At 60.0% G+C, this 26,197-nt stretch overlaps 4 protein-coding genes across 19 annotated transcripts in view; 3 read left to right on the forward strand and 1 right to left on the reverse strand.

Annotated features, from left to right (window-relative positions):
- SCMH1 (Scm polycomb group protein homolog 1) overlaps window positions 1–9,726 on the forward strand; it is a 177,595-nt gene extending 167,869 nt beyond the window's left edge. For 15 of the 16 annotated variants that reach the window (XM_038557703.1, XM_038557714.1, XM_038557706.1 and 12 more), the window contains 3 exons: window positions 187–381; window positions 7,496–7,638; window positions 8,611–9,726. In XM_038557703.1, coding sequence (XP_038413631.1) covers window positions 187–381; window positions 7,496–7,638; window positions 8,611–8,736 — 464 coding nt within the window. In that variant the 3' untranslated portion in view covers window positions 8,737–9,726. Of the gene's footprint in view, window positions 1–186; window positions 382–7,476; window positions 7,639–8,610 lie in introns of all 16 variants that reach the window. The other variant, XM_038557705.1, reaches the window with a different exon arrangement.
- Window positions 9,727–13,937: 4,211 nt separating this feature from the next.
- Window positions 13,938–18,974, forward strand: SLFNL1 (schlafen like 1). The gene is made up of 6 exons (XM_038557625.1): window positions 13,938–14,082; window positions 14,386–14,568; window positions 15,091–15,536; window positions 17,202–17,546; window positions 17,706–17,849; window positions 18,443–18,974. The coding sequence occupies exons 1-6, from the start codon at window positions 13,938–13,940 to the stop codon at window positions 18,563–18,565; spliced, it is 1,386 nt and encodes a 461-aa protein (XP_038413553.1). The 3' UTR covers window positions 18,566–18,974.
- On the forward strand, window positions 18,948–20,195 carry LOC119869294 (WAS/WASL-interacting protein family member 3-like). Its single transcript, XM_038557720.1, has 2 exons — window positions 18,948–19,172; window positions 19,241–20,195. The coding sequence occupies exons 1-2, from the start codon at window positions 18,982–18,984 to the stop codon at window positions 20,094–20,096; spliced, it is 1,047 nt and encodes a 348-aa protein (XP_038413648.1). The 5' UTR covers window positions 18,948–18,981; the 3' UTR covers window positions 20,097–20,195.
- Window positions 20,196–21,064: 869 nt separating this feature from the next.
- The window catches only part of CTPS1 (CTP synthase 1), a 29,339-nt gene continuing 24,206 nt past the window's right edge, over window positions 21,065–26,197 (reverse strand). The window contains exons 14-19 of the mRNA XM_038557723.1: window positions 25,503–25,599; window positions 24,574–24,629; window positions 24,386–24,482; window positions 23,733–23,877; window positions 23,181–23,272; window positions 21,065–21,910 (exon numbers count right to left, since the gene is read on the reverse strand). Of these exons, the coding sequence (XP_038413651.1) occupies window positions 23,188–23,272; window positions 23,733–23,877; window positions 24,386–24,482; window positions 24,574–24,629; window positions 25,503–25,599 (480 nt within the window). The 3' untranslated portion in view covers window positions 21,065–21,910; window positions 23,181–23,187. The remainder of the gene's footprint in view (window positions 21,911–23,180; window positions 23,273–23,732; window positions 23,878–24,385; window positions 24,483–24,573; window positions 24,630–25,502; window positions 25,600–26,197) is intronic.

Genomic DNA, 26,197 nt, shown 5'->3' on the forward strand with positions numbered 1-26,197 from the left:
TCTAAGGAGATCCAAGCCCAAAGAGTGGCATTGGGCTTGACCAAGGCCACCTAGTGAGAGCCTGAGACACAGCCCAGGGCTTCCTGTTTTGCTGCCTCTTGCTCCAAACAGGTACCTGGGAAGCCAGCACCCTGCCAATCATTCCAGGGTAGTTCCTGCTCTAACTCTGGCTTTACTGTTTTCCAGGTGAAAGCTTTGTCTTGGGGAATAGTCTGACTCGGTCTTTGGAACCACACTCAGACTCAATGGACTCTACCTTGAATCCCACCAACCTTGTCAGCGGCTCCCAAAACCTTCGAACCCATGGGTACCGGCCTTTGCTTCCATCCTGTGGCCTCCCACTGAGTACTGCCTCAGCTGTGCGCAGGCTGTGCTCCAGAGGTAAGCTGACCGGAGTTCCAGCACTCCCACCCTCCCTCACTCTTTCCTTCTTCCTCACTCAGATCTGATTGCCCCTCATCTGGTAGTTGGACTCGGGTCTAGACCCATTTGTGTCTGACTAGGTATCTGGGGGGCAACTGAAGCTCTGGAATTGGCTTGAGAATAATGGAAACTAAGAGCCAAAGACCTAGAATCAAAGGGACAGGAAGGGATACACATTCACTTATTACCCATTTATTTGAACATCATCTGTGTTTGGCATGGGAATACAAAAATGGATCACTTCTTGTCCTTAAGGAGCTCACAGTCTTAGGGGAGAAACAAACAGTACTGCAACACGTAATTGTAAAACATCATCTTGAATTCAGAGATATGCTGTGAGTAGTATGAAAACTGTAAGAAGAATCACCTAACCCAAGCTTGGTGTCCAGGGGAAGCTTCTTTGAGGAAGTGACACCATCTCTGATTTAAAAGCTTGACTGAAAAAAAAATAAAATAAATAAATAAATAAATAAAAGCTTGACTGTATAAATGGTGATCTCAAGGGTAGTAGGGGAGAGAGAGCTCTCCAGAAAGAGAGTGTAGCAGGAACAAGGGCAAAGGGATAAGAACCGGTACAGGTGGTGTGCATGGAACTGCATGCACTTTGGTATTGTTGAACATAAAATGTCATACTGGGACTTCAAGCAGAAAAGCCTGGAAAGGTCAGAGGCTACTTCATAGAGGACCCAAATGCCATGGTAGAGTTTGGAGTGGATCCTGCAGGCAATGTGAAGCTGCTAAAGGCTTCTAATTAGAGATGAGACCTAAACAGGTTTGTGTTTTCAGTAGATCATAGGCTACTGTGTTGAAGATGCATCTAAGGAAAGACAGATCAGAGAACCAGTTAGGAGGTTGTAGAGTGGACCAAACCAGAACAAATAAAGGCCTAGACTAGGATGGTGATAGATTTATAGAAGATTGAATCAATTAAAAAACAATTCACATGGTATATTTAAACAGATTTAAGGATTGTGAGAAAGAAGGCAGCAGGACTGTCTCCTCGGTTTCTAGAGGGTGGCAGGGGGGATGGTGGTGCCCCTCACTGGAGAGAAGAGACCAACCACAGAAGAGAAAGAAGGGGAAGGAGACCATGGGTCATCTAGATGATACCCAGCAGGCACTGGCTCTGCAGGTCTGATTCTCAGGGAAGTGGACCGAATCAAAGATAAATATTTCGGAGTCATCAGTATCTAGATGGTAGTTGAAGCTGTAGGGTGAATGACAGCCACTTTCCAGGAGCATTATTGTAGAATGAAAAGAACAATTGACCAAAGATAAGGTCCTGGGGCCAACAAGGTTCAGGAAGAGGATCCCAGAAAGAGACAAAGGAGTAACCAAATGTGAGGAAAATCAAAATTTGATATGGCAGTGGCCAGGATGACAGAGTATTTTAAAGATAGCACAGCCATACAAAGGTTTGGTAAAGCAAGGATTCCCCCCGCCCCTGCGATGTGGAGATTAGAGGGCAGCTGACAGCCTTAGCAAGAGCAGCTTTGATGGTGGTGGAAGGCGATGAGGACAGGTTGCATGGCGGGCTATTAGGGAGGGTTTAGTGACCTTCAAAAGAAGGTCTTCCAGAGCAGGAGTGCACTGGGTATCAGCAGACAAGTTGAGCCTTCCAAGAAGAAGAGATACAGGAGAGAGGAGAGAGCAAGGTGTGGATGTGGTGGGAAGAGTTAGGGATCAAGGGTACAGACAGAAAGATGGGTCAGTCTTAAGCATTGTCCTCTGAGACTGGAGGGAAGATTGACAGTGGCCACAAGGGCACAGAGAGGGGGCCGAGGAGGAGAGGGCTTAGGGGTGCCCCCAGAGTGGACTGGTCAAGAGAAGAGGGAGGAAATGGAGTGAGGAGAAGGGAATGGCCTGCAGGAAATACCAAAGGCCCAGCTGTGCTTGGACACTAGTCTGCCAGTTTGCAAGAGAGGTGATTTTCCTCTATGGTTCTTAGAAACCTAGAAAAGCCTGAGAATTAAAGTTTTCTGTTGAGCTAGGAGGGCCAGAGGGCTGGGTTGAGGGAGTGTGCGAAGGAGTGATAGCAATGGAGGGACAGTTGTTTAGGTTAGCAGCACCGGATTTGGGCCGGGCAGGGAAGAAGCACAGCTGGGACAAGGCTGAAGGATGGGGGAGTTTGTAAGTCTGATGTGCTAAATCTCCCTGTGAGGTGACGGGTTTAACGGACTTACGTCCAGGACAGTTGCAGAGATGGAAGGTTGGGATCAGAGAAAGGGATGTTTGAATTTCTGAAGTGGGTCTGTTCCAAGTGATGGCAAGAAGCAGACAGTGGCCTTAGCAGGAGGTATTTGAAGTAGTGGCTCAGGGGTTAAGCGCCTGCCTTTGGCCTAGGGCGTGATCCTGGAGTCCCGGGATGGAGTCCCACATCAGGCTCCCTGCATGGAGCCTGCCTCTCTCTCTGCCTGTGTCTCTGCCTCTGTGTGTGTGTATGTCTCATGAATAAATAAAATCTTTAAAAAAAAAAAATGAAGTAGAGTCGAGGTGAAGGTCACTGGAGGCATGGTGGCTTAATGGTGTGTGCCTCTGAAGATGATGATAGGACCTGGCTGGAGCACGAGGGAGTGACCAGTGTAGCAAACAGTCTTCATTTAGCAAGGGATAGAAGCCCAGGGGTCAGCAGGCAGCAGTGATGAGGAAGAGCAGATGGCTGGGGACATATCTGGCCTCTGAAGAACATGAACTTTCCTAGGAGAACGGCCTAAAAGCAGCCGTGGAGAGACAGGAGAATGCCACCTCCACACCCCCGCTGTGGCCTCCTGCAGCCCTAGCTGTGGAACAGGGGGAAGATTCCATTGACAAGGCCTGCAGAGGAGAGAAGTGGCCTCAGGAGAGAGAGTATTCAGGGAGACTGAGCAGGAGGAGGGTGGGAAGAGGCTGGGACACCCCCTAGCCCTCACCCCACAAGGCAACGTGGGGAGCTCTGCAGTCCCTGCCTTGAGTCTGAGGGACGTCCACTCCCCTCTCAGGCCCCTACATTCCTCTCATGCACAGCAGACGTGCTGATAGTGGCCTGGTGTTTTCACAATGGAAGCAGGGATATGGGGTCCCTCGGGAAGCCTTACTCGTTGCCCAGGTGTGAGGATTACTGTCCGTGTTCTGCCTCCCAGGACCCTCTCTGTTAGCCGTGCTTCTTGACTGCTGCCCTGTGCGGCACTGGCCTCAGAGGCCACTGTTGTCTCCAGGACACTTCCACTCCCCCTGTGGGATGCCTGAGTCTGCTGACCAGGTTATGGTCTACATCTCTTCTGACCTCGAAGAACCTCATAAGGCTATGAAGGATTCCACATTTGGCACTAGGATTTTTTCCCTCAAAGTATTCAGATGTTGAGTCTGTCTGTCCCTCTTATTTCACTAATGGAGGATGAGTAGGCATCAGTTTGTTAGTCTGGTGTCCTGCCTTAGATGCACCTCACCTGCCTTAGTCATTCTCAGACGCAGACTCCCTGTCTTCCTTGAGGGGCCGCTGTACTCACTGGACAGCAGGGGAGAGGCCCGCTATAGTCTGTGTGTAGAAATAGGAATGGGAAAAGACAGATTCACGGCACCAACCTGCCTTCTTCCTAGCCATGTGGTCTTGGGAAAGTCAATTCACTTCTCTGGGCCTCCGTCCCCCCATCTCCAAACTGAAGATGATGCTACTTCCTTCAAGGGCTGTTTTAAGGGGCAAACAAGCTGACAGTGGGGGCGAGGGTTCCTTGGTGATGTTCACATTCAGACCCTGCTTCCCCACCGGCACCACCACCACCTGGGGCATGCCACAGCCATGTCTCACTGGGACCGTGACAGCAGCGTACCGGTCTCCACTCTGCCCTTACCCAAAGTCTAAGCCTGTTATCTGCATGGACTCAGAGTGATTCTTTCCGTTGTGAGCTGATTCAAGTCACTCTGCTCAGAGCCGACCTACTTCATAGAAAAGCCAATGGCTTCTCAGTGGTTTACAAGGTCCTCTGTTACCTGCACCCCCAGGCCCCCCACCCCGTCACACACACTGCCTCTCAGATGTTATCCCCTACCCCTTTCTCTTGATTCACTCTACTCCTGGCTCCACCTTACACGTACCAGTCACTCTTCTGCCTCAGGGTCTTGCTCAGGTATCATCATTTCAGAGATGTCTCTCCCAACCTGCTGCCTGCCCTCCTGGAGCGTGTATTCTAACAGAAGAAGGCTGACAGACAAATTCATAATATATAATAGTATAGTATATGTGACTGGAGTGTGTGTTTATTTCTGGTCCCCAGGGGCTGAGGAATTGGCTTAGGTGGTCCAAGGACACACCCAAGATGTATCTTCTCTCTGCTGTCCGTGACCTCTAGCTGGTTTCTCTGTTAGCGTCACGGTGGACTGTGAGGGCGGGCCAGGAGAAGTGGCTGGCTCACAGAGCCCTCCAGCTTCCTGCCGACCACCAGCTCTGAAGGCCATTGGAGTCTCTGTGGCTGTAACACCCTACTTGCTCCAGCACACCTCTCCCCTGGCCAGTGCCCAGCTAGAAGTCTAAGATAGAACATGCTGGAGTCTCTTCCCCAGGGAGCAGGCCAAGCCAAGTGTGCTTCAACTTTTAGACCTGGGACCCAGAGTGAAGGGAAATGGAGGAGATTTTTAGCCTTTGTAAGAGATAGGTGAAGAGTGCACCCTTCTGCTTTCTTAGCTGTGCTTCAGCCCACCTCTCAGCTGTGTGCCGCATCTCCTGGGTGGTAAGGATACAGACATGAGCAGGCAAGGTCCCTGCCTCAACGCCGTCGTCGTCTGGTGGGGGAGACAAAAATACACAAATAACTATTATGTGCGGTCATTCATTCATTGAACAAACCCGTTTGAACATCTGCCACGGCAGACCAGGCATCTTTCACATGTTGGGGACCGTGAAGGAAGACCCTGCTCCCCCGTGTGTCTCCCCTACTCCTAGTACTCTACTCAGCAGGACCTCACCCTTGACACCAGATGCGGGGGTTCTCCACACACCAAGCGATTGTGCCACTCCACCTGGGAGAGTGTCCCATCCCACGGGGTAAGGGTTCCGTCACACAAGCCTGCCCCCCCCGCCCCCAGGCCACACAGCACTCCAGGTTGTCACCTGTGCTTCTGACTGGCTGTAAACAAGGGTTCCCACGATCTCCTCCTCGGGTTCACTCAGGAACACCGTTCCTTACTTAAGTTACCAGCTTTTTATGAAAGGATATAGAAGAGCTGCCCAGGGCAAGGCTTGAAGGCGGGGCACGGACCTCCACGCCCCACCCCGCCCCGCCCCGGGGTTCTGCTCTCCCCACACCTCCATGTGCTCACCAGCCCAGGTGCTCTCCGACCCCCATCCTTTTAGTTTTTTATGGAACCTTCATTACACAGGCACAGTTGATGAAGTCATTGGCGATACTTCTTCCCAGGGAGGTCGGCAACCAGCCCCATCCTCAGGGGTTTTCCAGAAGTGAGCTCATGAACATAGGTGCGACTGAAAGGGGCTTATTATTACACATAGTAAAAGACATCTTTATTTCTCTTACCATTTAGGAAATGCAAAGAATTTTAGGGTTCTGTGCCAGAAACAGGACAAAGACCACATGTGTATGTTTCTTATTAAAAATCACAGTATCGGGCAGCCCGGGTGGCTCAGCGGTTTAGCGCCGCCTTCAGCCTGGGGTGTGATCCTGGAGGCCCAGGATCAAGTCCCACGTCGGGCTCCCTGCATGGAGCCCTGCTTCTCCCTCTGCCTGTGTCTCTGCCTCTCTCTCTCTTTCTCTCTCTCTGTCTCTCATGAATAAATAAAATCTTTAGGGATCCCTGGGTGGTGCAGCGGTTTAGCGCCTGCCTTTGGCCCAGGGCGCGATCCTGGAGACCCGGGATCGGATCCCACGTCGGGCTCCCGGTGCATGGAGTCTGCTTCACCCTCTGCCTCTCTCTCTCTCTCTCTCTCTCTCTCTCTCTCTCTCTCTCTCTCTCTCTGTGTGTGACTATCATAAATAAATAAAAAATTTAAAAAAAAATAATAAAATCTTTAAAAAAAATAGTGTATTTAAAAAAAATCACAGTATCACCAGGAAATAGGGCAGAAAATAGACTACAGACAGTAAACATAAATACATGAATTATTCTAGGTCGTGATACGTGCTGGGAAAACAGAAGAGTAATTGGATTGAGAATGGCTCTGGGGGGAATGGAGTACTTTTACTAGGAGGTCAGTGACGATCTCTGAGGAATTGATATTTGAGATAAATATTGAGAAGGAATCAGATATGCAAAGTCCTAGGAAAAGAACATTGCAAACAGAGGAAATTAAAGGTCAAAGAATAAAAGCATAGCCTATTCAAGAAGCAGGAAAAAGCCAGTGTGTCTGGAGTGTGGAAAGGAAGGGGTGGGAGTAGGGGGTTGAGATGCAGTCAGAGGTAGAAAGGGCCAGATGATGGGGTTCCTTCTAGACCATGCACGCGGTAAGGAGTTCAGATTTCAGAGAGCCCAGATCCCATCAGGGAAAGGAGAGGATCTGTACTTGAGCCAAGACTGATACAGAAGCTCTGAGCAGAGCACTACATTAACGAGGTTCCTCGCAGCCCAGGCAAAGCTGTCTTCTTCCTCTGTGCATCATCAGGCTGTGACGAGGTTAGCCACTCTCCAGGCCTTGGAGGAGGCATAGGGTATTAGCCACCATTTTTTTTCTCCCTAGATCCCAAGGATTTGGCTTTAACCTTCCCCATCTCCCAAAGTCTCCCCAGAAATGGTCTCCAGAGCCAGGACAAAAGCAGCCTTCCCCACCAGGCCCCCACTGAACCCAAGTCATCCCCTTACTCACTGTTACCAGACTCCGTTCTAGGCTGAACCACAACCTTAATGTAAAATTCCTTCTGACCCTTTCCAAAATCAGATCTAAAAGAACAAAGAGTTGACTGAAGAAGAGTCTCAGAGCTTCATCCCTTTGCAGAAAAACCCTTCCCTCCCTCGGTCACCTCCAGTTCCTCTGCTCTGGCACTGCCACGAGCCTCACCCACAGGGCCCTTGGGACACACCACGGAGAGTGGTGGGGCGTTACAAACCAGTCCCCACCCGTTATGGCAGGTTCCCTCCTGTCCTGCAGGGTCGGACCGATACCTGGAAAGCCGGGACACCTCTCGACTGAGTGGCCGGGACCCCTCCTCATGGACAGTGGAGGACGTGATGCAGTTTGTCCGGGAAGCTGATCCTCAGCTTGGACCTCACGCTGACCTTTTTCGCAAACATGTAGGTACCCCTGCCCGACCAGTCCTGTGTCCACCGGGAGCCTTGCTTCCTCAACTTGTAGATGCTTAAAGCCCCCATGGAACTGAGCACAGGAGACCCCCAATGAAAAGAGAGCCAGAATCTTGGGTCTCAAGCATCCCTGGTTGGGCACCGAGTCCAGCCTGTGCCTATAGTGTCACATTCCTGCTGGCTGCATGGCCAGGGGCCTCAGGGCCAGGGCAAGGACTCTCCTCTTTTCCTAGGAGTGCTTGCTCACACATCTGCCTGCCATGGCCTGAGAACCAGCGGCCTCAGCCCAACTTAGAGTTCCTGTCACATGGCTCCCACTGTCTGACCTCCTCAGCCCCCATCCTGTCCTTGCTCTTCTGTGAGCCTGCAGCATCTCTTCTGTGACTATTTGGCTGTGCAGCCAGGTACTGCTGTGGACCTGCCAGCAGCGACCATACTCCTGATCTGGGGTGCAAACCCCTTTCCCCGCAGCCCCCACTGCTTGGTGCTGCTCTGCCCTTTGGGCGCTCAGAACAGATGTGCTGCCTCTCATGAATCATTTCACTTTTCCGTGCTGGTGGGTTTCGGGGCACCCTTGGGTCAAGCCTGAAAGTCTCACAGCTGCTCAGTAAGGGCCTGCTCTGGGCCTAGCTCACACAGAGGGGTCCCTGCCCCCCAGGAAGAAGGTGGCTCCCAGAGAAACAGTCTGGGAGAGGGGCTCCAGCACAGGACTGGGGGGGTGGGGACTCCCGGGAACTGGAACATAGAGGTCAGCCTGTCAGCCATCAGCGGTCAGCCATCAGCCGCTGGGAGGGTGGGGACACTGCCTCAGGCTGCAGCAGGGCAGTAAAGCTGTGAGGAGCACCCACTGGGCTCAGGAGGAGTGGCGGGTGGGGGAGGGGGGCTGACTCACTGGGCCCTGTGGACCTGGCACCTCCCAGGGGGTCAGGCCACCAGGCCTCTGATGGCACGTTCCCCCCGCAGGAGATCGACGGCAAGGCCCTGCTCCTGCTGCGCAGCGACATGATGATGAAGTACATGGGGCTGAAGCTGGGGCCAGCACTCAAGCTCTCCTTCCACATTGACCGGCTCAAGCAGGGCAAGTTCTGAACCGGGAGACGCAGCCTAGACCACCGAGGGGTCACCCAGAACGGGCCAGCACTCTTCTCCCCGGAAGGGGGGCCAGCAGCCCACTGCCGGCGCCTCAGTGGAGTTCAGGGCCGCCTCAGGACTCCGGAGGCTGTGCGGAGCCACCACCGCTCCCCCTCCTGCCATGATATGTCCTTCCATGAAGGACCAAGGGGAGAGTGTGGGCCCAGGGCTGGCGCTTCTCTTCCCCTCAGCCCTGCCTCAGCTCTGAGGTCCCTCTGTATTTATTTCTCAAGCCTGGTTGGCTTCTCACAGGGCGTTTAGACTGACACCTGGGCCCCATCCCCCTGCCACCTGCTGGGCCTGGCGTGGCACCCCATTGCCCCGCAGCTCCCACCACCACCTCATGAGAGCCCCAGACTCCAAACTCATGGTGCAGACCTCTACCTTTTTTTAAAAAAGATCTTTTCTTATTGTTTAAATGTATTGTTTCTGGCACTTGGGCAAGCCCTCCAGCTCATACTCCTCTCACTCCTGACACTGGGCTTCAGGAGAAGGGAGACTGCCTGGCCCTGGTCCCCAAGAGACATGGGCCCTCTTCAGAGGCCATCAGGGCCATCCCCCGAGGGCACGTTGTCTGTAGGATGGACAGATCCTTCAGGCCATGACCATATCACTCAGCGGGGGGAGGAGAGGGTCCCTGTCACCTTTCCCTCTTCTGCCCTTGGGCCCTTTAGCCCTGGACCTCCACTGTGGGAATGGGAGTCCCCTGCCCCATAGCTCCTTGCCCTGGCCAGAACTACTGCCGAAGGAGGTTAGGCCCCATGATTTTAGGTCACGAAGGCCGTAAGGTGGATGGAAGGGAAGGGTCTGCAGGCTGGAGTCTAGTTGTACCCTCTCCGTCATCCAGATGCTTCCTTTATAAGCAAGTCAGCAGCACAGCTGCCCCTGCTGCCATCCAGACTTCTTTTATGTCAATCTGTTTATAAATAAAAACCAATATAGATGCCAGTGTGGTTTTAATCAGTCGACAGAGCACTGCACTTCCAATGGCAGAGCACTCCCCTCTCTTGCCCTAGTTTCCTCATTCTTAAAGGAGGTGTGTGGACAAGGTGATCCCCAAGAGTCCTTCTGATTCCAGCAGTCCCCAGAAGCAGACTGTCTTCCCTATGCCTACTGGGAAGGCCGTGTGGAGCTCATTCCTGCCCTCAGAGGGCCACGCTCTGGTGCAGCAAGACAGTGGGGAGCACAGAAGCCACACGAAGTCCAAGCAGGAAGAACAGTATTAAAAAAAAAAGGAAGAACAGTATTTGGGTCAGCGGCTCTGAGAACCTCCGTGGCTGGGTTCATCTTCTTCGTCACTGCCTTGAGGTGAGATGCAGGCTCACCCAGCTTGCATTCTACCCTTTGTGGCGACCTGGGGCCCACTCCAGTCCGGGGCCACATGGCCTCATTTCTATTGGGGTCACCGGAGGTGGTGTAGGGGCAGCGGCGCCATGCAGGAAAATCTGATAATAGCTGACACTCTTGTGTCACTGTGGGCCCGTGAACTACTCCACAGGAATTAGAATTGGCCCATTAAATCTTCACAGCAAACCCATCTTCTGGATGAGGAAATGTAAGGTCAGGTCCCAGGAAGCACCAAAGCAGGTGTTTGAGCCAAGTACTCTGAAACCAAGGCCAAGGTTGAAGTTCTAGTGAGTGTGTTTATTGTAAGGCTTTGGCTGGGTCATTTCCCTTTGTTGGGCCCACGTGGCCATGAGGGCTTCAGATGATGGCCCTGCCAATTCTCGCCATGGCTGGCGTCAACATGGGGAGTAATTTATGTCTTTTACACTTGGCCCCTGTGAGTTCTCACCACGGTCGTGCGGTCTGGGTCCAGGCTCCTGAACCAGAGCAGGACTGTCTTCTCCACAGGCTCCTGGACATGGGGTGTGGTAGGCGTGCCGTCCGTCCAGAGACAGCCTTACTGACCCCTGACAATGAACTTCTGGGTGTGATCCTTCCCCAAGAGACAGACGCAGGGACTGGAGGTAGCGCCAGCACGTGGAGGCAGGCCAGATACCCTGCAGGGCTGCCCTGGTGGAGCCGGCCAGCTCCCGCCTCTCCTGCCTGCTGGTCGCCAAGAGCATAGTGTACCAGCTTGCTCGTGCTGACTTACTCATGCACAGTCTTGTTTAAACCTCACCGTCACCCTGAGGGACTACCATGCCCGCCCCTCCCCCCACACCCTTTGCAAGTGGGGAAGCTACAGCTTGGACAGCTACTTGACCCCAAACTCCACAGCTTATCAGGGGTGCCTGTCACACCCTCCCGGGCCGCCGTCCCAGATCCTGCTGACCAGTCAGACTCAGGGCTTCCACAGGCTACCTTGAAGGCTGTGAGATGGAAACTTTCGCCACCGCAGGACAGCATGAAGCAGTCTTGTTTGGGGTAGTCCCTGCAGAGCCCACCATCATCCAGGTGACAGCTCAGGTGCAAGGGGAGCAGTGGGGTTCACCTTGGCCTAGCAGCATCACGCCCCGAGGGACCGTAACTCCCTAGTTTGTAGGCATAACAACTCTGGAGGCATCGCTTCCGGGTCCCTGCGAGGCCCGGGCCCACTGAGCCTCTGCATAGGGAGGCCCAGGGCCGTGGCTTTGAAGCCAGCGTCCCCATCCAGGTGATTTACAGGGAGGGTTCACTCTTACTGTAAGCAACGTCGCCTTGAAGCGGTTGGCATCCCACTTCTACCTGGTTTCCAAGGGAACCGAACTAGAGAGGTAACCAAACGTCAGCTGCTGTAGGAGGGGAGAGGATCTGTTCCCCCTTCACTCTGCCCTCACCCCTGGGATCAGAATTAAATGTCTTCTAAGAAAAAAAACACTTTTGAAATGATCTCCTGAAGCCAAGCCTTCTAATAGTGACCCACAGTCATGCGGAGGGGCTGAAGTGGCCTCTGGCAGGCCCGTACCCACATGCTGCAGGGCGGGGGACACCACTCCGGCAACCCCACCAGTCCAGCCACCCATGAGATGGGAAGGCCTCTGGGACTGGGGGACAGAGGCCTCCTGACACCAGCTCCACGTGCCCCCCCCCCCCCCATGACAAGGACAGGACATTGGCTCCAGCGCTGAGGACCATCAGGAGAGGACAGTAGAGTCTAGGCACTACTTAGGGAACCATCTGCACCGCTCCCTGCCGCTGGCCACGCCATCCCTGTCACCGCTGCAGTCAGGCTGGAGCCTCCACAGCCCTTCTCGTTGGCACCTTCGTGAAACCACCCAAGACCTCCATGGGCTGCAGTTGTGGCGGTGCGCGTGGACCCCTCCTCGGAAGAGCTGGAAGGTGGCTCCCCCCTCCTCCCTGCAACCAAAGCTGAAAACTTAGAGAACCTTCTTGCCTTGGAGAGCCCAGACCCCCCTCCCTCCATTGCCCTCAGCTTTGTGCAACCTCCTTATCCTAATACCCCAGGTCACCCCAGTCACCAGGAAGCTCCACAGCTGGAAACCAGTCCAGGCACCATGGCAGCCAAGCGTCATAACTGCATTAATTAATGCCCGGCCTGTGACACCACAGCCACTGCGGGTGCTTCAGGAGCCCACAGGTGACAAGTCCCAGGGTGAAGACACTGGACCCAAGGCTCCTGTGGGAGGCTGGGGCTGGGCCCTGTGGGACGTGGGTGGGAATCCACAGGCAGGTGCCCATACGCAACGGGAGGGCTCAAGACAGGCCAGAGTGCCGGGGCCCAGATGGCCAAGGCCTGTGTCCACACCACCTCTCCCCTGAGGTCCAGTTTGCTCTCCTGGCCTCTCCCACCCAATGGCCGAGCTCAGGTGCCATCGCTGCCCCGCCCCTTCACGCACCCATCCTTGTGTTTTCAGGGATCACAACCACGTGGGGCCACCAAGTGGACACTCCCCAGGTAGCACGAAGACAGCCGTATCCGCAGCTGCCCTCTCCCTCAGCTTTGGGTCCACTCACGGTCTGAACTTTAAATTCAAGAGTTGTTTCCCTCTAGGTGCCAAGTAGAGAGTGTCAGGAAGGTCACAGCCCTCCGGTGAGGGGACGCGGGGCTGCTCGTCCTGGAACACCGAGCCCATGTCGGCCACTGCAGTTAGGAAGCGGATGCTGCAAATAACCCGGTTACACTGCAGTACACTCTAGCGTCTGAAATCCTATTTCCTACATGTATTCAGTGCTGACGGTGACCGTTTCGCGCCCTCCCCAAGCAAGGACGTGGAACGGACGTTCCTCTCATGTAAGGTGAGGAGAGATCCCGGGAAACACGCGATCCAGTGTTTGAAGGGACCCCAGTAAGCGCGGGGGCTGTTCGGGGACTCGGGGGTGCAGACCTCGCACAGAAGGCAGCCTGTCCGCGGGCCTTGGGACAAGCATCACGCTGCGCAGTCGCGCCCCTGGCCAGGCCCGCCAGGTCCCTGCGGCAGCGCAGCCCCAGGGCCTTCCTCCCGGGCAGCAGAGCCAGGCCATGCGGTCCCCACCTGAGTGGCTCGGGATGGCCCGCGGGACAGGGCAGGGCAAGCCGCGGCCCTCGCCCCCACGCCCCGGCACCTCACACCGTCTCCCCCACCAAGCTTCTCCTCCATCCCGAGGGGAAACAAGATGCCCTTAGCTTCTTCGGGATGGCTGCGCGGAGAGGGGGCGCCCCCACGGCCCTACAGGCTCCCCGGCCGAAGCCTCTGCCGCCCACTCAGGGCTTCCGGAAGCTGCGTGGACTGGGCTACCCACATCTGCACAGCAGAAGCATTTACCACCACCCCCCCACCCCCAGCTGCGCTAACAGAGGCCGTGTATCCCCCATGTCTCGGGCCGGTCGAGCAGCAGGTGACAGGCCTGTCCTTGACAGGGAATGGCAATTCTTGACCTATTTCTCGGGGCGCTTCTGGCCACCAGCCTCCGCCCCGGGCAGGGAGAGGACCTGGAACCAACCGTGCGCATTGCTTCATCTTGGTAGTAGCTAGGCCATCTGCGCTCGTGAAGCCTGGGACTGGGGACTAAAGGGGAAGGTGGGGACCTGTGGCCCCCGGCCCTGAGGCAGCCAGGAAGGCATTGTTGACTCCTGTGAGATCACAGGCAGTGCCCGGCCCCGCCCATTTCCCCCCAGCTTCCCTCTGGCTGCCCCGCCAAGCCCCCAAGGGTCCCCAGGAGCTGCTGGCTGGGGGTCAGGGGTCTGTGGGAGCTGAGGGCTGGCACCTCCCACGCTCCCCCAGGAACATCGGGACATGAGGGTCATGTCCTTTCCTCCTGTTCCTGTTGGTCCTGAACGCCCCCACCCCAGCCGCACTGCTCTCCCGGCCCTGACTGTCCCAAGGATCCACTCTGGAAAGATGCAGGCCGGTGGCACCCGCCACGCAGAGCAGAGGTCAGGCGTGTGGGGGTGAGTGGAGGTGCTGCTGTGGGCCACACAGGGCACAGCTCAGGAGTGAGGCCCCTGGCCCGGCGGGAGGGGCGTACTTCAGGGCCCCGGCTCTGCCCCCCCCTCACTTCTGCTCTCTGGACCAAGATCGGAGGCCTCCGTCTAGACCAGGAGCTCTTAAGAAGGGCCACAGCCGCCTCAAATTAGCTGTGTATGGGTGGAGGCCGTTTTTCTGGGGAGGGGCCAAAGCTTTCCTCGGTCAGTGTGCCTGAAGCAGAAAGATGTCTGCTCTAAAACCCCCTGGTTCACACCAGGTTCAGATGAGGCTCGCACCAGGTTCACACCAGGTTCACACCAGGCTCATACCAGGCTCACGCCAGGTTCACACCAGGTTCAGCCAAGGCTCACCAGGTTCAGACGAGACTCACACCAGGTTCACACCAGGTTCACACTAGGTTTACAGCAGGCTCACACCAGGTTCACGAGGTTCACACCAGGTTCAGACCAGGCAAGGGCAAGCAGCACTGCAGCCGCTGCCAGTCCTCAGACCCCTGGGTGGCGGCTGCTTCTCCGAGGTCCCCTTGAAAAGGTTTCCCTGAGGTCTGGAGGCAGCAGGAATCTCTGATAGCCAGGGAATCCCAAGCGTTTCCTCCAGCCTGTGGACTGGGGGGTAAGACAGGACACCTGGGGCCCGTGAAGGGGCGTGGCGGGGCCCTGAGACCTGAGCTCTGGGCCGCTTGCCCTCTGGGGGGCACATCCCCTCCGTCTTCCCCTCTGTGGGATGGAGGGGCAGGCCCACGCGCTCTGTTGTCCGCCTCGGCCCTGGCTCCCCTCTCCTCTCCTGCGCCTCGGCGGGCCGCAGGCCCCTTTCGGCTGGCCCTCCACCCTTCCCCCCTCTGCTCCTGCCCAGCCAGCCCTGCCCAACTGTGAACCTCCCAGGAGTGTCAGTGCCCCCTGCGCCCCCTGGGCGGTCCTGGGAGGAACAGGCGGCAGTGAGGAGTCCCAGAAGCCCTTCTGAGAGAGACCTCTCCAGAGACCCCCAGGAAGAGATCGCCGCAAACAGCGGCAGGAGCCCCTCATGGAGCCCCCAGGCGAGCAGCCCCTGCAAGAGCCCCCAGGGAACAAGTCCCTGCCCCAGGACTCGGGCCTCAAGACCGCACCCGGCGCACACATTCTCTACGTGGGCCACCTGAACCCCCAGTTCTCCGTGCCCGTGCTCACCTGCCTGCTGCGAGACACCCTGGAGCGGCTGGAGCTGCGGGTGCCACGGGAGCACATCGAGGTGGTGAGGCGACCGCGCAGGGCCTACGCGCTGGTGCAGGTGTCGGCTCCTGAGGACACCCTGGCCTCCCTCCCCCGGCTCCTGCAAGCAGCCTGGGAGGAGCAGCAGATCCCCAAGGAGCTGGCGGCCCGTGGGAAGGAGCTGGTGCTGGGGGAGGGCCAGGGACCCCCAAACTGCAGGGAGGTAAGTGCGGCCTGAGAACCCTAGAGCCTCGCCCTGGGGGAGGGGCGGGGGCGGGGGTACAGGTGTGTCTTTGAGGAGCCAGGGTCGGATGTGCTACCCCGATGACCACAGCCTGCGGCTGGCGCTGCACGCTGCCCCCTCAGCACAGGGCGGTGGTTGGCTGCAGCCTGGAAGCTCCAGCCTGGAAGACGGGCCGCGCGGGGCCTCCCTGGGCCCCCGTCCATCCTCCCCGGGCCCCCTGTCCATCCTCCCCGGGTCCCCTGTCCATCCTCCCTGGGCCCCCTGTCCATCCCCCCTGGGACCCCCGTCCATCCTCCTGGCCCCCCTGTCCATCCTCCCCGGGCACCCTGCCCATCCTCGCTGGGACCCTGTCCATCCTCCCTGAGGCCCCCCACCCATCCTCCCTGGCCCCCCGTCCATCCTCCCTGGGCCCCCTGTCCATCCTCCCCGGGCCAGCCCAGGCCCTAGGGTATGCACTGTCCACTCGGGGGCAGGATCCGTGCTGGCTGAGGCGGGTAGGAAAGTGTGGGCTGCTTCGCTCTGCCCTCAAGGAGCCCCCAGCTCAGAGCAGAGCCGGACCCGACGAGTCACAAAGCTGCGGGCGTCACAGAGCTGTAGGGACAGATGCGCAGGACGGAGGCCCCAGCGGGGACTAGGGAGTGGAAGGATGTCCTAGGCGGGGGACCGTCCCGCGTGCATAAGGACAAGCCGTCTGGTGCCTCCGGAGCTCAGGCTGAAGGAGAGCTGGGCCAGGGGGCAGGGGCCAGGCCCCAGGGGCCGCAGGGGTCCTCTACGGGGGTGGGAGCGGCCATGCCAGGGCACTTGGCTTTCCTTTTCTTTTGGGATGAAAACTCTGTGTTTAGATTGTTGCAGAGCCGAACAGCTCTGCGGCTGGCACTTCAAGGCGCGTGCGCACGTGTGCGGGACAGTTTCCTCAGGTTTCTGATAAGCTGTCTTCTCTGGGGGTTGCGGGGCGGGTGGGGGCGTGCCCCGCGCCACCAAGCCCCCCACACACACTGGCTGGAGACTGGAGGCCACCAGGAGCCAGGGACAGCAGCAGAGAACCCCGTTAGGGGGGACGGAGAGTCCCCCTGCATCCCAGGGTCCTGGAGGGAGGGAGGCAGGGAGGCCGCGAGGAGGCCGGGGCCAGGCCAGCGGAACAGAGCAGAGACGGTGGATGCGGCCTCAGGGGCCCGGAGGAGGCAGGAGATTGGGGGCGCGGGGGGCGGCGGGGGGGACGGGTCCGTGGTCCGGAAAGCAAGAGGCAGGCATCCCAGGGAGACCAGGAGGGGGCGGGCTTCTGGGAGCCCCCTCACCCGCTGTCACAGGGCCTCCGGGTCTGTACCCTAGTAGGAAGGCACTGGCCACAGGAGTTGCAGCGCCAACCGCAGGCGGGGGAGCCCGTCAGACCCGCCATGCACCCCGCGGCCCGGCAGGAAGGAGCAGGGGCGGCTCAGAGCTGGACCCCGCAGGTTCCCCGCCCGGGCGAGCGGCAGGGCTGGGGGCTGCTGACTTCCGGCTCACCCCCGCCCTCCCGCCCCGCAGGAGGAGGACAGCGGCCCGAGCCCCTGCCCCAGCCCCCCCAGCAGCACCCCGGGGCGGGCCCTGCGGGGGTCCCGGGGCCAGGCGGGGGGCACGCGCTCTGACAGCGCCATCGCGCACCAGGAGATCCTGGGCCAGGAGCGCCTCTTCCAGGGCGCCTTCCTGGGCAGCGAGACGCGCAGTGTGGAGTTCAAGCGCGGCGGCGGTGAGTACCTGAGCCTGGCCTTCAAGCACCACCTGCGGCGCTACGCGTGCGCCTTCCTCAACAGCGGGGGCGGCAGCCTGCTGGTGGGCGTCGAGGACAGCGGCCTGGTGCACGGCGTGCGCTGCGGCCACCGCGACGAGGACCGCGTGCGCCTGCTGGTGGACTCGGTCCTGCAGGGCTTCCGGCCCCAGGTCTTCCCCGACGCCTACACGCTCTCCTTCATCCCCGTGGTCAGCACCTCGGCCGCCAGCACGCCCCTCAAGGTGGGTCCCCCGGAAAGGGTCCAGGTCCGTCCGGGCCTCAACCCTGCTGGGCTGGGCAGGGGTGGGGCCGTGACCCGAGGAGGGCCCCGAAGCCCCCCGCACCCCAGGTGGCCCCAGGCGCCCCGAGGAGCCTGCCAGAGCCGCTGTCGCCCCCCCAAGGTGATCCGCCTGAGTGTGCACGGCCCCCGGGCCCCGGCACAGCCACAGCTCTACGAGACCGACCAGGGTGAGGTGTTCCTGCGGCGGGACGGGAGCACCCAGGGCCCGCTGTCCGTCCACGCCATCCAGGAGTGGTGCCGGCAGGTGCGCTCCCGGGAGGGCCGGCGTGTTCCCCGGCCCCGGCACCCGCCCCCCGCCCCCAGGGGCTGAGCGCGGTGACCGCCGCCCCGTGTGGGCTGGGCCAGCCGGGGGAGGGGGCATGGCGAGAAGTTTTAGGAGCACCCGAAGACTGTACTGCGTTTGGGGGAGGCCCTTATGATGGGAGGGAGTCAGTGCTGGACTCGGTCCCACGTCGGGCACAGGAAAGCAGAGAGGGACAAGGGGCTGACGGCCAGAGGGGGGCAAGTGGCCACGGAACTGGGAGGCGCCAGAGGCTGGGTGGGCCGGGGTCTGGGATGCTGGCGGGAGTCGGGTCAGGCGGCTTCCCTCCAGACCCAGGCCTGACTTGTCAGGGGTGCGGCACAGCAGGGACCGGCTCCCACCTCGAGGGGACGGCGTGCCTCCCAGTGGCCTCCAGGAATCACCCTCCCACCCTGGGCCCCCTGGGTCTTTCCCTCCATCGGTTCAACCCCCACCCGGGGCCCCTGGGTCTTGACCCCCTCCATCGGTTCAAGGCCAGGTGGAGGGGGCCCCCCCAGGCGGCCCCGCCGTGGACTCTGGCTCTGTGGCGCCCGCAGAAGTGGGCGGCCGAGCTGGGCAACCTGGAGCAGAGGCTGAAGGTGCTGATGGCAGAGAAGGAGCAGCTCCAGCAGCAGCTCCAGCGGCGCCGGCCCATCTCCTGCACCTGCTGCGTCCTGTGAGGGTCCAGGCGGCGGGCGGGCGGAGGCCAGCTCCACCTGGAGGGGGCGCTCCCCCGATGGCCTCCCACTGGCCGTCCGTGCGGGGGCCTCGAGCCGAGCAGATCCGGGTCCGTGGAGCTGAGAAATGGCTCTTCGCACGGAACTCCAGCAACCATGCTTCCAGAAAGCGCTGCTAAAAACGGCCGGAGCCACCCTGGGGCCGAGCTCTAAGGACGGCCCTGCTTCCTCGGAGGCTCGTGCCTCGGATGCAGCAGCGAGACGCACCAGAAGGAATGTGCACTGGGAAAGCCTGGGGAGGGCCCACTCGGTCACATGGCTCCGGGGCCAACAGGCCACTCCGCAGCCCCCACCGCGGCCTTTGCTGGAACCTGTGACCGTCACAGCCCTTTAATAAATTCCACACACCTGGGGCGAGGATGGTTCTTTCTAGGACGCCCGGTGAGCCGCTGCGCGCAGCTGAGTGGGGAGTCCCGCGCCCGCCCCCATCCACGAGGCCAGCCAGCGCGGGGCTCCTCCCGCCCAGAGCGTGGGGCCCGGGCAGGTGCAGCTCGGCCTTAGAGACGGGCCCTCAGCGGCCAAGTGCTCCCGCTGTTCAGTTTCTTCCTCTGTAAGACGGGAAATGGGCGCGGGCGGGGGCCCACGGTCACCATCAGACTGACGCCCGTGTCTCCCCAGCACCACCAGCGCCTGCCAGGAGGGGTCTGACCTCCACGCCAGGCTCCCTCCAGCCCTGGGCGAGGATCCCTGCTCAGGCCACCCCCGTCAGGTCCGCACACAGAGCGGAGATGGCCAGCGAACGTCGGGTGGCGTCAGGGCGCAGGGCCCTGCAGGAGCCCCCGTTCCACCAGAGGCAAAGTCGGAACAGCGGGCCCACAATTCCGCAGCCCGGCCCTTCTGCCCTCGCCCCCTCCTGACCCTCGCCCACGTCACGGCCACACGGCCACCCCGTCCCCTGAACACACTTGCGGCAGGGCCTTCGACTGGCCGCCTCCCCCCCGGAGGGCCCCTTCCCACGCTGCAGGAGCCTGCTCGCTCTGGGTTCAACTTCCCCCCTGCCCCACTGCGCCCCCCTTCCTGCTTCCAGGAGCCCCCCGAGCCCCCCTTCCTGCTTCCAGCCTCCTGCCGCAGCGTCGGCCATCACGCTCTGCAGCCTTTCCTCGCCCCCTCGCCCAGCGCAGGCTCCAGACCACAGGGAGCCGGGCATAGGGTCGCGGCTGCCGTCCAGAACCTACCTCAGGCAGGTAGTAGGGGAAACACACAAGGATGCCCCTGGACTCGGGGTCTGAGCCACGGGGAAATACGGAACCTGGTGGAACAGGGCAACGCCCGGGGCCCCGGAATGCACGGCTCCCCCTCCCGGGGCCCCGGGGCCGTGCAGCTGCCAGGGCCGGCGCCACGCTCCCACCGCTTCCCAGACATGCGGATAATGGATGTGTGTCCTGACTGGTCACCTCCTGCCTCCTGTTCCTCGGCCCCTGGGCCCCCGGTCACCCCGGCCCGGGGCCTGAACAGGTCTGCAGAGGCTCCGTGAGGACAGCACAGAGTAGGTGCTGCTCGGGAAGCCAGAGGAGCAGGGGCGCCGGGTCCAGGGCAGCTCTCCCGGGATCTGGGGCTCAGAACCGGCCCGACTCTGCCGTCTCGGTGGGGGGGGGGGGGGGGGGGGGCAGGGCTGTTCAGGCCCCCAGGCCCGGGGAGCCTGTACCCGATGGCGGGTCAGCTGCAGCGCGCTCCGGCACGGGCAGGACATCGGCGCACCGCGGGGCTCTGCAGACCACCCCACGCCCAGCCGAGGCCCCGTTGCTGCAGGGAGGGCAGCGCGGCTGTCGTCAGAGCCTTGGTGTGGGGAACGGCTCTCTCGGAAACCATCCTGTGTGACGCGACCCCGGGGCAGCAGGGCTTAGAATTCACCCCATCAGCTGCGGCTGAGGCAGTCGAGGTATGAGGCCGGCGTGACGGGCTGGGACACGCCTGGCTTGGGGTGGTGGGAATGGGGACAGAGGGGGTGCGGCTACCCTGCCGGGGGAGGGCAGACCCCAGCTCCGGGGCCCCAGTGGGGACAGGCGTCCGGGGAAGTCCGCTCCTCTGGATCCACGGAGGAACCGCACCACGCGGTAACAAAGAAATGGTTTTCTCCCCGACCCGGGGACCCGGCTTCTCCCGGCTGCGAGGAAGGGCAGTGCAGGCTGAGCCTCTGCCCCGCACACCGCGTTGCCGCCAGCACGTGGGCTCAGCAGCCAGAGGGTGGGTGGGCGGGTGCCAAGGTCACTGCACACGCAGGGAACGGACTCGACCTGGGACGCACAAGGCCAGGACAGGAGGACCCGGGGCGGATAAAGCCGTCCTGCCGGCGTTGAGCCCTGGAGGAAGGAAAGGCTCCTCTCGGTTTCTGAGCAAAGCTCGGCTCCCCCACTGAGGCTGCCCCACCAGAGGGCAGGCAGGTGCTGAGGGTCCGGGGCACGAGGCCACGTCCCGCGCCAGGAGCACGACACACGCAGTGGGTCCCGTTCTGTGTCATTTATTTCTTAAGTTAGAGAATACACGGAGTCTGGCTAGGGGTAGCGGGCACCGCGGTGCCTGTTGATGCACCACGATAAGAAAATAGCTTTCGGATTGCGTTTCAGCTGCAGTAACACCGTTCTGGAAGCAAGAGCTCCCCTCAGGCAAAGCTGTCGGTACAGGAGAGGCTTCTAGAGGCAGTTTCCCCCAAAGATGCTTTGTTCTTTTTTTTAAGCAACCCCTTGATGCAAGGAGTACGGCCCAGCCCCAGGAGGAGAGGCGTGGCCAGAGGACGGGGATTCAGAAACCACGCTGCAGACACCGAACGAACCGTCCCCGCCGGCCACCGTGGGCACCGAGGCCCCGTCCTCTCACTGCTCCCGGGGGCGGCGCTGCCCTCCGGCTACCAGCACAGAGCGTCCTGAGCTGTCCCTCCGGGCACTGGGTCTGCGCGGCGCCTCCTATGGCCTCGGCCTCGGCCTTCCAGGGAAACCACGGCTACCCACGTGAATCCACGACGACGGGAGGTAGTTGGAGAAACAAGGTGACCGACGGGCGCTCCCCCAGCAGGGGCATCCTCCACTCCCGCCCAGGGGCCGCCCTCCTCCTCCTCCTCTTCCTCCTCCTCGGCCGAGTGCGGCGGGGCCCACGTGGGGTGTGGATGCCGGGCGCACGCTGTCAGGGGCCGACACACAGGATGGGCCACATGAGTCACAAAGTCTTCCAAATACCTTTGCCCCATAATAAAATAATCTTAATAAAAACATAATTTAAAGGAAGTGTCAAAAGCTGAGTGTAAAATCAAAGCTGTAAACTCTCAGAGTCCGAAGGCTCTCCCGAAGATCGCCCCTGTTTAAAACAAGAACAAAAAGAGCAGTTACGTGATGCCCGTTCAGGTAGGAAAGGGAGTTTACAGTCAGCTGCTACCGCAAACCACGCCCACCCCCGGCGAAAGCCAGTGGTGGGAGCCTAATATGAATAATTAGAAGCTAAATCTGTAATTCCTGCACAATCACACATTTTCCAAATCTCACAAGGCTCCTTCCTCCACCCGCTGCCTGCACTCCTGTCCGCGCATCAGTGTCCTCACGGCCACCAGCACGGAGGCCCCCATGTGGCGACGCAGGAGGATCCAGGCTCCACCGACCACCCAGCCCCTGACAACGTTCGCTTTCTCTTTAGGGAGGTTTCTCCGACTCGCAGGCAGCAAACTGCCGGTGGGGAGACGGGGTGCGTCTGTGCCAACACAACACAGCCCTCCTCTGGGCGAACCCACGGGCCGGGGGGCTCAGCGTCCAGGGCAGGAGGGCACAGGTGTGTGCCTGCGGAACCATGCACGCAGCCAGAGGCCCCGGGGTCAATGCGAGGTGTGCGGGGTTCAGGAGGCCGCCCGCCCGGGCCGCTTGGTGGGAGCTTTCCCCACCCGTGGTGGGACCCCCCGACATGGGCCCACACCACATCCCTGCTTCTCCTTTCAGACCCCACAGACCACTGACAACCCAACACCCTCCCTCCACGCCCACCAGGAGGTGCACTCACAGCAGGCGGCCAACACGGTTGGCTCCACTGTCACAATACTTAGCATAATTTTAGGGCAGTGCCCACAGCTACCCCACGTCATAAGCATATGAACCCTGTCAACGTAAAGATCAACGTTCAAAGCATGCCCGGTGATTGTCCGGATCTTAGGGGATTTCCAGAATAAAGAGCAACCAACATAAAAGTGTTGCGTGTTGTGTCAGTTTTTAAGCACTCCCTGATGGAAGCCTGAGTGGCTGCAAACGTGACCATTCTGTCTCCGTGGTCACCTCCCTCAAGACCTCCCAGTTCGCGGCTACACGAGGTACCCAGGTCTGAGAGCCCAGTTCCCCTGGAATTAGGTCACACCGGCACCTGAATGTAGCGGCGACAAGACCAGTGCCCGGTGACTGGAGCCCCCGGAGACAGGTGCGCCGCCTCCCAGAGCGGCCTCGCCCACCTGATGCCCACACGGACCTTATCACCCACATCCTCCGGCAGGTAAAGCTCTCAACGCCAAACTTTGGTGGTATCTTAACTCCAGCATTACCGCCATTAAAACCAACGCACGCAAATACTAGAGCTGAAGAACACCACTTACGTGACCATCAGTCATGATTTATGGACGGGAACTTCAACTCAGTGATTTCAGAGTCCGGGGAGCTGCTGCCACTCCTGTCGCTATAGGTGTCCCTGTGGAATTCAGGCAGTTTATTCACTACCACCAAAGACCCGCTTTCCCTCTCCGTCCTCCCAACCACCAGCACCACAGGGACACGGTCCGCATGCAGCAGGAGTCGGAAAGATGCTCCCCTGCACCACGTATTTAGCACAGAGATGCGGAGGAGGCATTTTCTGCTTCTGGTTAGACAAGATACACGTTCAATTTCTACTTCACTCCTGAAACTCTAACCACCAGCTCAGCGTGAGTAGTAACTGGGCCCAGATAAAGGTGGCGGTGGGGCAGGAGACCCGCCGGGGCGGGGCTGTGGCTGCCAGCGGGAAGGGGACCCCAGGGTGCTCCCAACACCTGCGATCCCAGAGGCCAGGTGAGGGCCGGGCGGCACACAAGCAGCCCAAGGACCCCAGGGAGGAGAGCACGCCCGCGGCAACGAGCCGGGGACCCCGACAGACCAGAGAAGAGTGACCGCACCTGGGCGAGAGCCTGCAGCCCTTCTGGAGGTAATGCGGGAGCCTCCCCACGGAGGCCAGCAGGAGCCCAAAGTACGGAGGCGAAGGCTTGATGGGCCTGGACAGAAACTCCGGGTGGTACTGAACCCCAACGAAAAAGGGATGATCTGAAACAGACACAAAAGCACTTTTGTCCTGTGCATCCACACAGAAAAGGAGCAAACCCCGTCCAACGTTTGTTCCTACAGACCCTACAATTATCTAAAAATAGCATCGTAATCAGGACCTGGGTGAAGGCAGCCATAAAGTGGGGGCGGGGGGTGGGACACAGACGGAGGGGGCTCACACGATGCCCTGGCCCTGCCCGCTGGTGCCCGGAGGGCTCAGGAGGCCGCCCCTCCAGGGAGCCTGCCCCCCCCCCAGGGAGCCCGCCCCAGCTGGCGCTGCCACAGGACCGAGTGTGCAGCAAATCAGAGCAGCAGCAAGTGCAAGCCCTCATTCCAGACAACGAGGCCCGAGGCCGGGCTCCCAGCTCCCAGGGCCTGGTCCCCGAGAGCACCCCCCGCAGAGCAGGGCTGCCTGCGCTCACTGTCCGGCCACCAGCTGGGCGCTCACGCCCCCGTGCCCGGCACCCGCTGACCCCCCCCCCCCCCCCGACACGGCCGCCGCACTCACCCTCCAGCTCCACGATCTCCATCCTCTCTCCCCCAACATCCTGGCCAACGAACTTCAGGCCCTGCTCTTCCAAACACTTCTTCAAGACTGGATTCACCTGCGGACACGTGAAGAGGAAGTTGGCAGACCTCTCGGCTTCCTGTGTTTCCAGAGGAGAAGCGGTTAAAGGTCACAAAGCGCCTCCTCACCTCAAACCTGTGGCGGTGCCGCTCTTCCAGGTAGTCCGGGTCTCCGTAGAGCTTCCCTGGCAGGAGAGAGCACGCCAATGCAGGGGATCCCGGCTCACGAGCTACTCGCGACCGCACCTGCTTCTCAGCGTACGGCTGTCACCCAGCAGCCAAGCCCCTGGAAGCTGTTTCTGGGCTCCTCCCGCCAACCCCGGCTGCCTGCTCGCAGCAGCGCAGCTTAGGCTCATTCTCGGGCTTAGTTTTACTGACCACGCCAGGAAAACCGTAACAAAAACAGACGTTCCCATCACCAGCTCCCAACGCGGGGCTACTGGGGTACGAAGCACTTTCCTCCTGGCAACTGCCTGGGAAAACCCCCCCACAGACACATCCAATAGCTAAGCCCTGACAGAGACACTCCCAGAGCCACGGCGATGGCCTCGGGGACCCGGGGACCGGGGAGCACCACCGTGCAGTTAAGCGACGGTCCGCAGAGCGCCCCGGCGCCAGCGCTGCACCTGCTCAGGGGGCGGCCGGGGTAGGCCCCGAGCCCGTGGACTCGCAGCCGGACTGCAAGGTGGCCTACTCCAGGGACGCAAACTACGACAGACACTGGGACAGAATTTTCCCAGTGAGCAAGAAAACGACACTGGAGTAATTCTCAATATCTTCCTCCCCCAATTTTCCCTACATCTTTAACACCGATTAGTAATTTTATCACTGCCCCCTCCCAGCCCGCCCGCACCCGAGGCCCCCAGGCCCCTGACCGCACCACCCATGGGCTAAGAGCCACGCTGCTTCCTCGGCTATTGAGTAGGAAGGGGAAGAAAAGAACTCGCCTAGTGAGAAAACCCAAGACGCCTCAGCCTGGCCCTTCGTAGCCCAGCAGCAGCCCCAGACGTGCGTCCTGGACGTGCCCGCTGCAGGCGGGCCGGGGAGGCAGCGCTTACTCATGACCGAGTTCTTGGTCTGGAACAGGGTTCTCCTCTTGCCCAGCCGCATGGTTCCGCCCATCTGCCCGGGATTGTGCTCCGGCATGTCTATGACCTGGAGGCATCCGAAAAACAGGCACGCGCTACCACACTCTGCTTCCGCTGGCAGAGAGCCCGCCTGCCCGGGGGCCGGGGCCTGTGAGCAGCTCTGATCTCCCTGCGTGGCGGGGGTGTGACACTCGGGGGTGTGACACTCGTCGCTGGGGAAAGGCCTTCCTCTCGGCATTTTCTACCCCGTGCTGGGTGGGGCTTAAGCACTTCAGGCGGCTGCCCTGGGCTGCAGGAACACAGCGGCCCATGCCCCTGGCCCTTCCTGCCCCCAGCACTCCGGATCACGAGGGCTGCTGGGCCACAGCACCTTCTAGAGCCTAACACGGCAGCACGGATGCGAGATGGGATAGGTTCGAACACACGTCACCTCTCCTGGACTGATGAGCCGCTCGAAGGACAGCGCGGAGCTCGGTCCCGGGCTCCTCTGGGCTCCTGTGGGCACCTCCCAGCCTCGAGGACTGTCTCTGGGCCCTGCTCTCCCACCGCCGAGAGGCTGCACACCTCAAACCCTACACTCTTCTTCTCCTGAGCTCTTCACGTGAGCAAAGTTCAGTTTCAGGCCAACACATGCACACGGATGCTGTTAAAATGCCCTGAGATCC

This window comes from Canis lupus, chromosome 15 (assembly GCF_011100685.1).
Source record: "Canis lupus familiaris isolate Mischka breed German Shepherd chromosome 15, alternate assembly UU_Cfam_GSD_1.0, whole genome shotgun sequence".
Taxonomy (NCBI): domain Eukaryota; kingdom Metazoa; phylum Chordata; class Mammalia; order Carnivora; family Canidae; genus Canis; species Canis lupus.

Coding starts and splice junctions, on each gene's coding strand:
- SLFNL1 (XM_038557625.1), top strand. CDS start 13,938: ATGAGGGTCATGTCCTTTCCTCCTGTTCCTGTTGGTCCTGAACGCCCC. Junction 14,569..15,090: donor GTTCACGAGGTTCACACCAG/GTTCAGACCAGG, acceptor AGCCCTTCTGAG/AGAGACCTCTCCAGAGACCC. Junction 17,547..17,705: donor CCGCCAGCACGCCCCTCAAG/GTGGGTCCCCCG, acceptor CGCCCCCCCAAG/GTGATCCGCCTGAGTGTGCA.
- LOC119869294 (XM_038557720.1), top strand. CDS start 18,982: ATGGTTCTTTCTAGGACGCCCGGTGAGCCGCTGCGCGCAGCTGAGTGG. Junction 19,173..19,240: donor GCTGTTCAGTTTCTTCCTCT/GTAAGACGGGAA, acceptor GTGTCTCCCCAG/CACCACCAGCGCCTGCCAGG.